The sequence below is a fragment of the Microchirus variegatus genome (genome assembly GCF_963457635.1).
Source record: "Microchirus variegatus genome assembly, chromosome: 8".
Lineage (NCBI taxonomy): Eukaryota > Metazoa > Chordata > Actinopteri > Pleuronectiformes > Soleidae > Microchirus > Microchirus variegatus.
Window position 1 is genome coordinate 28,719,740 of NC_139809.1, and position 12,423 is coordinate 28,732,162.

A 12,423-nucleotide genomic window follows, 5' to 3' on the forward strand; every position below is an offset into this window, starting at 1 on the left:
ACATGAACGTTTTTGTCAGTACTTGCCAGCAACAACAATTCCTCGGACTATAACGTGCACTTATGGTTGTTAAACAGGTGTTAGGGTGTAGCCACTCAGAGGGTTCCTGTGGCAATAACTTCTGTATTAAATTACCTATAAGTTACAAATGACAAGTTTAAATGGCTAGACAAAGACAAAGCTATAGTACAGAGACACAAATCAAACAAAAGAGAGAACAAAACAACTACAAAGAGAACCAGAAAGTATTAATGAAGTATTCTGATTATCTTTGTGAAGAAGAGGAAGTTCAAGAGGAAAAGAATCCCAAGAAGGGTTAAATGCGGAGGTCACATTCAATATCAATTGTGTGGTAGTGTGGTTGTTTTCCTTTTATTTGTTTTGTGTCTCTTTGCCTTAGCTTTGTCTTCATCTACACTCTTAGAAATAAAAGTGCTTAAGCAGAGCCATATAAGGTTCTTTGGCTTGTCCTCATAGGAGAACCCTTTTTATAAAGATTCCACCAAGAACCCTTTTAAAACCCTTTATTCAGGAAAGGGGTTTTAAAGGGTTCTCTGGAACCATTAGTGTTACCAAGAACCCTTGAAAAACCCTTTCTTTGGGAAAGGGTTTTTTAGAAGCAAATGGTTCCGTGTAGAACCTCAACTCTTGTAGAAGGACCATTTTGGAACCCTTATTTCTAAGAGTGAAGTCAGTTAAATGTTCAATTTAAGACACGCATGGTTACCAGTCACTTTATACAGAGGCTCTGGCCCTGGAAGCCTCAAACTGTTTAACAGTCATATTTGCTTTTATTTTATTTTTTTTCCTCTTTTCTCTTTTAAATCACAGTTTGTCTCCATAATCCACATACACTTACAGTAACTGCAGAGAACAAACAAAGCCCTTTATATTTAGCCTAAAAATGTTCACATACTACAAATGAATAAGCTGAAACTGGTACAGCTTTTTTTTTCAATAACAATTTGACCTTTTCAAGTGAAGCTAAAAGACTTGAATATATGCACTAAATCATTTTTTTTTAGTCAACTGAACTGAAATCAAGTCCTGGTTTTACCATCAATCGACTCCAAACCTATGATAAGCAAGAAAACCTGCATTCAGGACTTCTAATACGTGTTCTAGCACGTCACTTGTTGACCTGTAGAACCGTGTCAGCGTGACTTACATAGCTTCAACAATCTGTCAGTGTTTAGTAAAACTGTCAGTGCAAAAGAACGTCATTGAGAAGTAAGCGTGTACACTTGTAGTTTGGATCAAAGTTGTCATTACAAAGTTGTCATTACCACATGTTTTCACTCTGCTTTTCAGAAAAAATTAAACATGTCTGATTGTCTATTTTGAGGTGCAATTTTCCACAGAGACATAACCACAGTTAATAACTGTATATGTTCGATAGAGAACTCTTGAGATGTCGACTTTACATAACCTGTTTTCATGTTTGTTTGTTTTTTGTTTTTTTTACTCTTCCTGAATATACTGCAAAGAGTTGACAGATGTATGGCTGTGTCTGGATGCTGCTGCTGATGTGATTTGGATTGCATGATTTAAATAAACTGGCAACATGATGTGTGTCATGGAGCTCATGATTAAACTGCAAAGCCAAAACAAAAATAAACTTACTGCTAACCCTACACCAGTAGGTGGCGTCATGCACTTAATAATGACAGAGGCATGCTTGAAGAGAAGGAGGGGGAAACCACTTTCCCTCAGACTGAATTCATGAAGAAGTGTCAACAGTTGATATAGTGAAACAGAGACTAAATCACTCCTGTCCTGAGATTTCAGAGTTGGATGAGGTGAATGAACATACTGGAAATAACTAAGGTTACAAGACTGGTTATGGAAAGCGTTGAAAAACTGATCAAAAAGAGCTGCACCTCTGACATCTATGAGTTGAGACTGCAGACTGAGAACTATGGTGGCCTTCACATACTACAAATGATGCATACTACAATTTGCACTTTAACCCGCAGTGCTCACGTGGCAGGGATCTGAAAATCACACAACCCCTTATATGGACATCCTGGGGGTGTGTGTGTTTTATAGGTCACATACTCATATATTCACATTTTTATTAGTGATATAAAGTAGCAATAATTGTGCAGAAGTCACAGTTTTTATTGTATTTTTGTTCATAAAAAACAAGCTGAGTGAACTTTGAACAAATTTTACAAATTTTACCCGATTTTAAACACTTTGAGTACTTTTTGCTCAGGTGTGTTTATATAGTTGGTGAGAATTAACTTCTTTTTTTGCCTAGGTTGTGTTGAAAAAAAGATACAAGACACTCTAGCACTATTAAGAATGTGCAATATTATTGCACATTCTTATAACCTCGTACTGTATGTTTAAACATAGTAATGGGAAAAAGCAGCTGAAATGCTGTGTTCTAAGGGTCAAAATGTCAAAAATGCTTTCTTTTCTGTTCAGGCAGCTGTAAAATCACGGTGGTCTCCATAAAACATGAGAGAATATATAAAAGACTGATTCTAAGGCTACAAAACACATTATACTTATATTCAAGTATACTTATGGGTAGTATCTTCACTTTCTGCCAAACAGGACCTTTGATATATAGTAGCTAGCTAGCTAGTTACAGAGAGCATTCTAAGTCATGACTGATGGAGGTAAGAAGAAAATGTCAGAGGTCCAAGTTCCGCAGCTAACACTACTGGAAAGTCAGTACTGGTTGGAGTTTAAAATAATTAAAATAATATTACAGTATAATATTGTAGTGAGACGTTTAAGACCCTGAGACATTCGTAAAGAATTTGTAAACAAGGTTTGCAACTTGCGTGAAAAGTGAAACGGGAGAATATATTGATCCTGGGCATCAAATTAAACAGCAGAATCTGGGCTACGATGCTGTATAATTATAAACCTATTTTAAATGTGACAAACACAGCTCAAATAACAATAAATTACATATTATCTAACTTTACGGAACCGCTGGGTCAACTCACTTGCCACATTAAAACCTCTCTAATTTTGTTCTGCTTCACCTGATCAAAGTCAAACTTTGCAGGGATGATGTTCACATGCTGTACTTTGATTTGATTGAAGTGTAGAGCTGCAGCTGCATTTATTCCAAAGAGATACTCATCCTGAAATGGCTTTTTTATTCTGGCAAACCTGAATATTATGTTTTGTGTGCCATCTTTATTTACAAATTTACAAATCCCGCAAGTGTTCCATTTACTCTGACACCCAAAGTATTCAAATAGACCTTGTGGTTGCAGAGATTAACTCATTTTATTATGAGTGTGCAATTTTCGAGCAGAGACCTACAAAATAGACTTAGGGCTTAAAGGGTTAATGGCAACAACAAAGAACCAGATCTGAGCAGGTCTGAGGCTCTTGACTTGTGAGGAGGAGGCTCTGTTGTTTTTCATCAGCCTGTTCAGGCTGAGGCTAATCTCACTTCATCATCCTTTTATCACATGACATTTGTTTAAAGCCTTGGTTTCATTACCGTACTGTACATTCCTCCGCTGTGACCTGTCAGCTGATCAGGAGTTAGGAACAATACTTTTCAACCTCTGTTACTGTAAATCTGATGTGCTGATCTTAAAATAACATTACAGACATGCTCCCCTTACGACTTATAATACGCTCATCTGACCGAAACACAAGTTTGGAAGTGCGTATTATTTTTAACACGCCAATAGTGAGCTAGCCAATCTCTAGTATAGCTAATAACCGTTATGGCAACATCTGAAACGCACCAGTAGTGTGTTATCCACACGTTATTCTTGCACAGCAGAGGTCATTCTCTCCCGTACATATCGATCAGATCATCGTAGCTTATAATACGATCATCTGATTGGAGCTGCAACTAACGATTATTTTTGTAATCAATTAATCTGTCCATTACTTTCTCGATGAATCGCTTGGTCCATAAAATGGCAGAAAATGTTTAAAAATAAAACATTGATCAGAGTTTGTCAAACCTGGAAATGACGATGTTCTTGAATGTCTTGTTTTGTCCACAAACCAAAATGATTCAGTTTTAATGATTTCTTTGTTTACGTGGAGCAAAGACTGAGAAAATATTCACATTTAAGAAGCTGAAACAATCAGAAATATTGTTGTAATCATGTAAAAAGCTTAAAACCGATTAATCGATAATCAAAATAGTTGGCGATTAATTTAGTAATCGATTGATAATCGATTAATCGTTTCAGCTCTACATCTGACCGAACACACGTTTCGATGTGCGCATCATTCTCATTGTAATAATAGAGTACCGAGCTAGCGAGCTAGGGGGCTAAGCAAGCTAGCAAGCATAGCTAATAACAATGTAGCCAAACGGCGTTATGAAACGCACAGTGGATAATTAAAAGACAGCGTCGCTATGTGCGTCTGTATGTGACTTTAAATGAACACTAACATAACATATATTAACAACGTTAATGAAAACTCACCCCATACAATAACAAGAAACCTGTATGTGACTGAACACTAAGGTTACGTATATAAAAACTCACCCATGATGAGATAGCTGCGGTGCTGGCGTCACGTCGTCATCTCAGACAACTACCGTGTGTGTCCTGCTCTCTTTCAGCCGCGGAATAATCATCTGTTTGTTGTTTTTTGGGACGACGAAGTCTGCTAACACGTTAGCATAAAGATCGCTAGCTTAAAATGCTAACAGTCCACACACCAGCAAGTCTCTGTGCTTTCTCTGTCCTTGTGAAGATGTTGTTCAGCCACAGACAAATATTGTCGTGTTCTCTTTGCCTTCCTTTGTCAAACAAAGCTTTGATGACGACTGCTTTGATGACAATTACGCTTTAATTTCACACCGCACACACGTAACTGCTGGAACTTTCCAGACTCTGTCCCGTGCATATTAATTAGCCATGTGTATTCTCCGTGATCGTCAGCTGATTGGCAGAAAAAAAGAAAAAGAACTCTGGAATGTGAGATCACCACACCCAAACTAGGAGGGATTCACAGCAATAAAACAACCTTAATTTAATTGTTTTAAGAGCCTGAAGCATGTAGTGGCTTCTTCAAAACTTCAACTTGTGTGATTAAAAAAAAAAAAAAAAACGGAAATCCCTAATTTTGAAAAAAATAAAACTTTTTCCTATTTTTTCTTGTTTTGCGCTATTGCCGACTTGTTCCCCGCTTGGTCCGTGGCGGGTCACACATGTTGGGGGGTATTTTTTCGTTGTTGGAACAGATTCACACATAATCAGTGCAATATTGTGCTCCGTTTGATCATTTGAGATCGTAAACATGTGCAAAATATGTGCAGGAAAAAAAGAAGAAGAGGCCTGCATCATTCAGTTTTGATATTTATTTTACAACTCATCAGCAATAATTTAGAACAGCATGTGTGTAAAGCATTAACGAAATGTGCAACAGTTGCTCAGTTTTATCTTCTTTTTAAAAAAAAAAAAAAAAAAATCCATAGACTTCTAGAACAGTGACACAGACATGTTTACGTTATGATATATTCACACAAAAAAAAAAAAAACTATTTACAGATGCACATGCCACTTTATATAACAAGTCCATTTAAGGCGGGGAAAAACCAGCCGAGGGAAACAACAAAAACAAAGTCATGTTTGCAGAGAAAGTAAGAAAGTAGTGGTGAAAGTTTTTATTCAGTCGCGTATGAAAACTTGAACAAAAACAAAAAAAAAGAGCAGAACAACAACTTGCACCTGCAGGAATGCATCTGCCAGAAAATAGAGCAAAGCAACAACAATCAGAACAGATGCCACTTTTTTCTGAAAAGTAAGGATTTATATTATGAGAGTAAATAACACAGAATCAGTGACTAGTCTAGCATTTGAGAATCCGATTATGGTTGGAATCATTTTTGGCCTTGAGAGGAGTGGAGATGAGCAGTGTTTGAAAATAACTCTGTTATCTCCTCGTTTGATATATATATATAAAATTTCAGGTAAAGTCAACAAAACAAAAGAGGTTGAAAGAGAACAACAGTTCTCAGTGACTTTTAAAATGATAAGCTGGTTGTTGTGGGGTTTGGGCAAAGCAGGAAAAAAAGTGCACTTTACATTTCAAAGAGTAAAGATCATTCTATACATTCAGTATCAAACACCTCTAAGGTACTATTCTACAATAAAGACTGGAGGTAGAGGTCACTGCGTCATTGTGCAGAAGTGCCTCATTCAGGAGGATTTTACAATATGTTGGTCAGGCAGATTAACAGATGTCTTTTGTCACAAAGTAAACTGAACAAACTCTGCTTTATAAAGATGAGGGGAAAAAAATCCAGCACATAAAATCTCCTCTCCATTAATCTCATTATTATAAATGTGCAATTAGTGTGTTTTCGGTGGGGGGGTAGTATCATTAATCTCTTCTCATGAGGGACAGTAATGTGCAAACTTTGGGGAGGAGGTCCTGGAGCATTAACTTCCAGGAGCACTTCCTTTTTATATATATATATATATATATATATATATATATATATATATATATATATATATATATATAGTGCACATTTACAGGAGTCTCAGGTGTTTCAGGTGATAATATTTACAGTCAGTTCTCAGCCAAGCTCTTAATAACCTTGGTAGAGGTCAGTTGTAACTTCATACTGCATCTACATTGTGAAAGTTTTTTGGCACCTGTGCTGCCGTGTTTAAAATATATGTTATCAAAGAGGATACAAAACGAACTTTCAGCACAACACAGTCGTGCACATTATAAGTGTCAATCATTGTCGACATTCATTCGGATTGATTCATCGTCGAGCGGAAGTGCAAAAGGCACACACACACACGCGCAGCCACCTGATCCACCGACTCCTCTGTGGACAAAAAACACCTCATGTTTAAATACAGGAACGCGCACGTGTTCCTGGAGCAGAGCGCGCGCGCACACACACACAGGTAACACGGATCAGGACAGATTAGCTGTGTTCACACGCAGACAGCTCGTCCGCCGCGTCACCCTCCCCGTCGTCACTCGCGAGACTCCCCTCGCGCTCGTCGGGTGACGATCCCGTCTCGGCGTCGTGTGACCCGTCGCTGTCTGGACACTGCGAGTCCTTGGGGTGAGAGGAGGCGCTGAAGTGCGCAGACAGACCCGGGAACGCTGCTGCTGCGGCTGCGGCTGCTGCAGCTGCCGCGTGTGCGGGGTAAAGCCACGGGAAAGGGGACCCGAGAGCCGCCGCCGTCGCTGGATACATGTACTTCTCAATGTTGCTTTTATCGAATAAAGGCATATAAGGCGCTGCAGCAGAGGGGTTAATGAAGTAGAAAGGCATGCAGATCGGTGTCTGCTGTCCCGCACTGTTTATTCCCATCAGAGAGTTCATTAACGCCACGTCAGACCTGCTGGACTCTGCGGCCCCTGATCCGCTGCTACACCAGTTCATCTTTGCCTTTTTGGCCGCGCGTTCATCCCCAAACTCTTGCTTGATCTTCACTGCCTTTGCCCCGGGCTGCGCCTGACTGCGCTCGTTCTCTTTCTCTTTGCCGTCGCTCTTCTCAGCCTCGCCGCCGTATCCACTGTCCGTGTCCGTGTCGTTCTCGTTAAGCTCCCCGCCTTGGGTCCTCTGGATGACCGGGACGCAGTTGGCAGTGTGGCCGTCAGATTTCTGCGCGTCCTGTGCGTCCCCGGCGGCCGGTAACTGGTGCTGGAGAGGCAGCGGCGGCGGCGGCGGCGGCGGTTGCTGCGCGCCAGGCTGGAACCGCGCCAGCACCTCGTGAAGGTGGTTGGTGAGCTGCGCGCACCGCTGCTCCCGCGTCGTCCAGTTCTCAAACCGACTCAGGTACTGCAGGACCTCTTTGGCACACGCCTGGAATCCGGAGTGGAACGCGTCCAGGTCTGCGTGAACGGACGACTTCGTGGAGCGGTCACCTGCGAGACACGCGTGCGGTTCAGAGATTAACATCCAATTGCATATAATCTAACGTTATTGACTGAAACAACGCAACGTGCTGTGCGAGCCATTAAACGGATAAAGGCAGGGGTGAAGAGAGATAAGGCAGACACGCGTGACAGCACGTGTGCGTGTCTGCGCTCTGTCTGCACAACAAACACTCAGAGGACAGAAAGAACACTAACAAAGTACACAAACACACTAGTGTCCGACTTATTTGTTGCAATAACAAACAAAAACCGATGAAAGTTTTATGAAAGCTATGATCCACTGATGTCATCTCATCATAAATCATGTCAGGAGTGTTGCTCTTACCATTCTGCAGAGCAATGATCTTCTGGTGCTGCTGCTCAGTGACAGCGGTCAGTGCGTTCAAGTGCTTCAGCGTTAACTCCAGAACAACTGCTTTCTCCAAATGTCCCAGAGTCTGTGGATACAACATCAAATAAAGGGTCAGGTGGATGTTTTTTTGTTTTTCCCCCTTCAGGAGGTTTCAGTAAAGGTTAAAAAAAACAAAAAACTTTTTTTTGTGTGTGTTTTTCTCACCGACAGCTTCAGATGTTCTGGTAACAAATCCTTCAACTGGCCGATACATTCGTTGATCCTGTCTCTCCTCTTCTTCTCTATCAACCGGTGTGGTAACTTGTACGCGTCCTGTTGGCGCAAAAAAAAAAAAAACACAGTTAAAGTTACAGCACAGCGACACAAACACCACGTTATAACGTGTTGATAACCGCGCACAACTACAGGATTCCCCCCCCCCCTCCCGCCGCTCACCTTCCCACCGTCCTCTCGTTTTATTCCTCTTTTGGATTTGCACATGTAGATCGAGGGATAATCCATCCTGAAAAGTGACGAGGGTCAGATTATTCACCGGACTCTCACAACAGTTTATAGTTGGAACAGAGTTTGCTTTAAAAGGGGGAAAACACTCACCCTAAGAAATCAGCGTGTTCCATGAACTGTCTGTCCTGTAAATGTGGTATTCTTTCATCCATCGCTTCTTCTGGAGACTGTTTGTTGTGTTAGAATCCAGGCGCGGGCGGCTGTGCTGCTGCTGCTGCTGCTGCTGTCTGTGCTGCTGTCTGTCTGTCTGTGGGGAGATGATGCACGGTGCGTGTCCTCCAGTGGAGCTGCGCGTCAGACTGATGTCTATAGTTCCTGTGAGCAGCCACTTTGCAAAAGCCGTCGTCGTCGTTGGCGCTGTGGTCAGAGCGCACGCGCGCCTCCGGTGTGTGGGGGGGGGGGGAAACAAGCTTCCGACTCACGTGTAGCCTGCACCAGCACTAAGTCCGAGTAATTAGAGCTTCTCTCCTCCTCTGTGCTCCTCCACACAGCCGCGGTGCCCAAGCTGCGATGTGGGCCAAACACGTTCTGACCTGCGTGGCCGCTGAAAACGTGATGAGAGCCACGCGCGGAGTGGAGAGCAGAGAGCAGCAGAGGCGCGAAGAGAGGATTAGTTCACTTTAAGAAGCCATTTGCCTCCAAAAAAAAACTCCTGCCGCTGATCTCTGACACAAGTTACCACAGTTGCTTGTGAATAGATTCATATTTTTTTAAAAAAACAACAACAATACAATTAATAATGCAGCAAAGAAACAATCATTTGAAATCGACTTCCAGATCTCTGCAACAACTTAAAGCTGCATTATGTAATAAATCTAAAGCAACTGGCCGTAAAAATCCTCCTAATGTGTCACAGAGACTCAGGAATAATGTTCATATAACAAACTGAACTCACCAACAACAACAGTACAGACAAAATATTTGCATTAAAAACAATATATTTTGCAGACTGCAAATCATGTTTATGTTTTGAAATCATGTTTTGGCGTCAGGTGGCGCCACCTACCGCCGTCTACCAATCATTGCAGTCGGTAGAGTCTCAGCTGCCGAGCAACAACGGGTTGCCAATTACGTCAGAAAACGAAACCTAAAAGACCTTGGGTATTTTGAATTTGAATGTAGTAACCATTTTTGGCCACATTCTTACATATGGCACCTTTAAGTGGAAAAGTAATTACATAAATGCAAATAATAATTCACCTGTTTACTAGAAATACATGTTCACACTGTGGTGTTTATACTCTCCATGACCTGTTTATAATAATATTAGTTACATTTGATTTCTATTATTTGGTTATTAGTATCACCACAGTCTTGTGGTTTAACTGCAATGACAATAAAGTTTAATATCTATCTTTCCATGACATTAAAGTTGGCAAACATAGATTATGTTATGTATATTATATATATATAATATATATACATATGTAGATATATATGTTTGTTTGGTGTCTCTGTATATGGCCCTATACATTTTATACATCATTATTTGCATCTTATATTGTATTTTTTCTATCTATCTATCTATCTATCTATCTATCTATCTATTAACAAAACTTAATTTAGGCAGCTAAATGATGTGTCTTTAGAGCCACTGTATTGCAAACAATGCCAATTCTTCAGTGCTTAAACAATTAATATAAGCACTGAAGCATGTTTGTTTTGCTAAATAGCAAATACTAAGTCTGAAACTAATGTCAAGTGATTATAACAATGCCAGACCATTCATTTATACAGTTTAACTTTATAAATTAGAGTAACAAAGTGGACTAATTGGTGGATTTAAATAGTAATTTTTAATGTGTGTGCATCATTGTAGATCGATCATTTGAACTTAAATATACGATAGATGGATAGAGATGCTCATGCACAATCTTTAAACATATATATATGTGTATATATATGTTTGTTTGGTGTCTCTGTATATGGCCCTATACATTTTATACATCATTATTTGCATCTTATATTGTATTTTTTTTTTTTGGTGTTTCTGAGAGCCACCAAATCAATCTATCTATCTATCTATCTATCTATCTATCTATCTATCTATCTATCTATCTATCTATCTATCTATCTATCTATCTATCTATCTATCTATCTATCTATCTATCCATCCATCCATCCATCCATCCATCCATCCATCCATCCATCCATCCATCATCTATCTATCTTTCTATCTATCTATCTATCTATCTATCTATCTATCTATCTATCTATCTATCTATCTATCTATCTATCTATCTATCTATCTATCTATCTATCTATCTATCTATCTATCTATCTATCTATCTATCTATCCATCCATCCATCCATCCATCCATCCATCCATCCATCCATCCATCCATCCATCCATCCATCCATCTATCTATCTATCTATCTATCTATCTATCTATCTATCTATCTATCTATCTATCTATCTATCTATCTATCTATCCATCCATCCATCTATCTATCTATCTATATATCTATCCATCTATCTATCTATCTATCCGTCTATCTATCTATCTATCTATCTATCTGGAGGTGTTTTACCTCCTCATCACCCTCAGCTCGTGTCTTCCAGAGCTGCGTTGTCAGTAACCATGGCAGCGACCCAGCTGTACGCTCTAACACGTGAGACTGAGCTCTGTATTCAGCTCAGCGTGAGCTCAATGTTTTCAGAGCGTCTATAATGAAGCAAGGGGCGACAATCATACGAATAAAGACAATGTGCAGAAAAACGTGTGCAAGTTTTTTTTATTTTATCTGATCTGAACAATTCACCGAAACTCAACTCATGACGTTAGCATCGCTAACACCTTTATCTTTTGCTCTTGGTTATCAAAGGTGACAAATGTGCCTCATACTAACAGACATGTTGGGATATTGGATGCTTAATAATGTATATTAAAGTTTTATATGTTTGTGTTTTAAAGATGATTTGATTAAAAAGAGACTTAAAAATCCTGTTAATGGCCGATAAAAAAAAACTCAGTGTTAACCCGAGTCTCTAAGCCTCAAAGAATGGATGGACATAATCAAAAATGGTGACCTTGGGTTTAGACGAGTGATCTTTCCCAGAAAATGGGAGCAATGTATATTTAGCTGAGTTTCAGTATGTGATTTAAACAGTTGAGGATTGCCATTTTGTCCATACACACCATTACAGTCAGAGAATATACACTATAAGCTTATAAAACACCATCAAATACAGCCTATATTTGTCTAGATAATCCCATTTTTTAAAATGAATCTGATATGAAATGACACCTGTTCCTTTTTTAGAGCTTCAGAGTGTTGAAAAACACCCAGAGCTGAGGCTGTGTGATGCCCTCACATGCCTTATGATCACATTACTTCTTCCTGTTAGTCATGTGACTCGTCCTCCGGCTGCATATGGCTCTCTTGTGTAACAGTGCTGACAATGAATGATCCAATCACTCCAGATCGCCGATGAAGCGTGACCTCCTCTGCGCTGGCTTCTCATTAACTCGTACCTGCCGATTCACCTCTGGACTCTGGCTTCCTCACGTTCAGCGCAGCCTCGCAATGTCGTATGTCAGAGTACCCCCTTTCTGTCCCTCCTCCTCCTCCTTCCCCCACCCCATTCCCTTCCTTTTCTTCTTCCTCTCCTCCACAGTGTGCTGCCTGCTCTATATGTGGCACTAGGGCGGCTTTAGGAATCCGCTCCAAATGTTTTCCATATTAGTTCAGAGCCTGCTCTGTTT

At 40.1% G+C, this 12,423-nt stretch overlaps 1 protein-coding gene across 1 annotated transcript; it reads right to left on the minus strand.

The window, feature by feature from the left end:
- Window positions 1-6,483: 6,483 nt before the first annotated feature.
- Window positions 6,484-8,991, minus strand: bhlhe41 (basic helix-loop-helix family, member e41). Its single transcript, XM_083894397.1, has 5 exons — window positions 8,807-8,991; window positions 8,648-8,714; window positions 8,417-8,524; window positions 8,186-8,297; window positions 6,484-7,848 (listed from the first exon to the last, which is right to left on the minus strand). The coding sequence occupies exons 1-5, from the start codon at window positions 8,866-8,868 to the stop codon at window positions 6,896-6,898; spliced, it is 1,302 nt and encodes a 433-aa protein (XP_083750523.1). The 5' UTR covers window positions 8,869-8,991; the 3' UTR covers window positions 6,484-6,895.
- Window positions 8,992-12,423: the final 3,432 nt, after the last annotated feature.

Excerpts from the sequence above, each read along its gene's own strand:
- bhlhe41 (XM_083894397.1), bottom strand. The coding sequence starts at position 8,868 with ATGGATGAAAGAATACCACATTTACAGGACAGACAGTTCATGGAACAC. Across the intron at positions 8,525-8,647 it reads AACGAGAGGACGGTGGGAAG|GACGCGTACAAGTTACCACA; the intron begins GTGAGCGGCGGG and ends TTGCGCCAACAG. Across the intron at positions 7,849-8,185 it reads GATCATTGCTCTGCAGAATG|GTGACCGCTCCACGAAGTCG; the intron begins GTAAGAGCAACA and ends CGTGTCTCGCAG.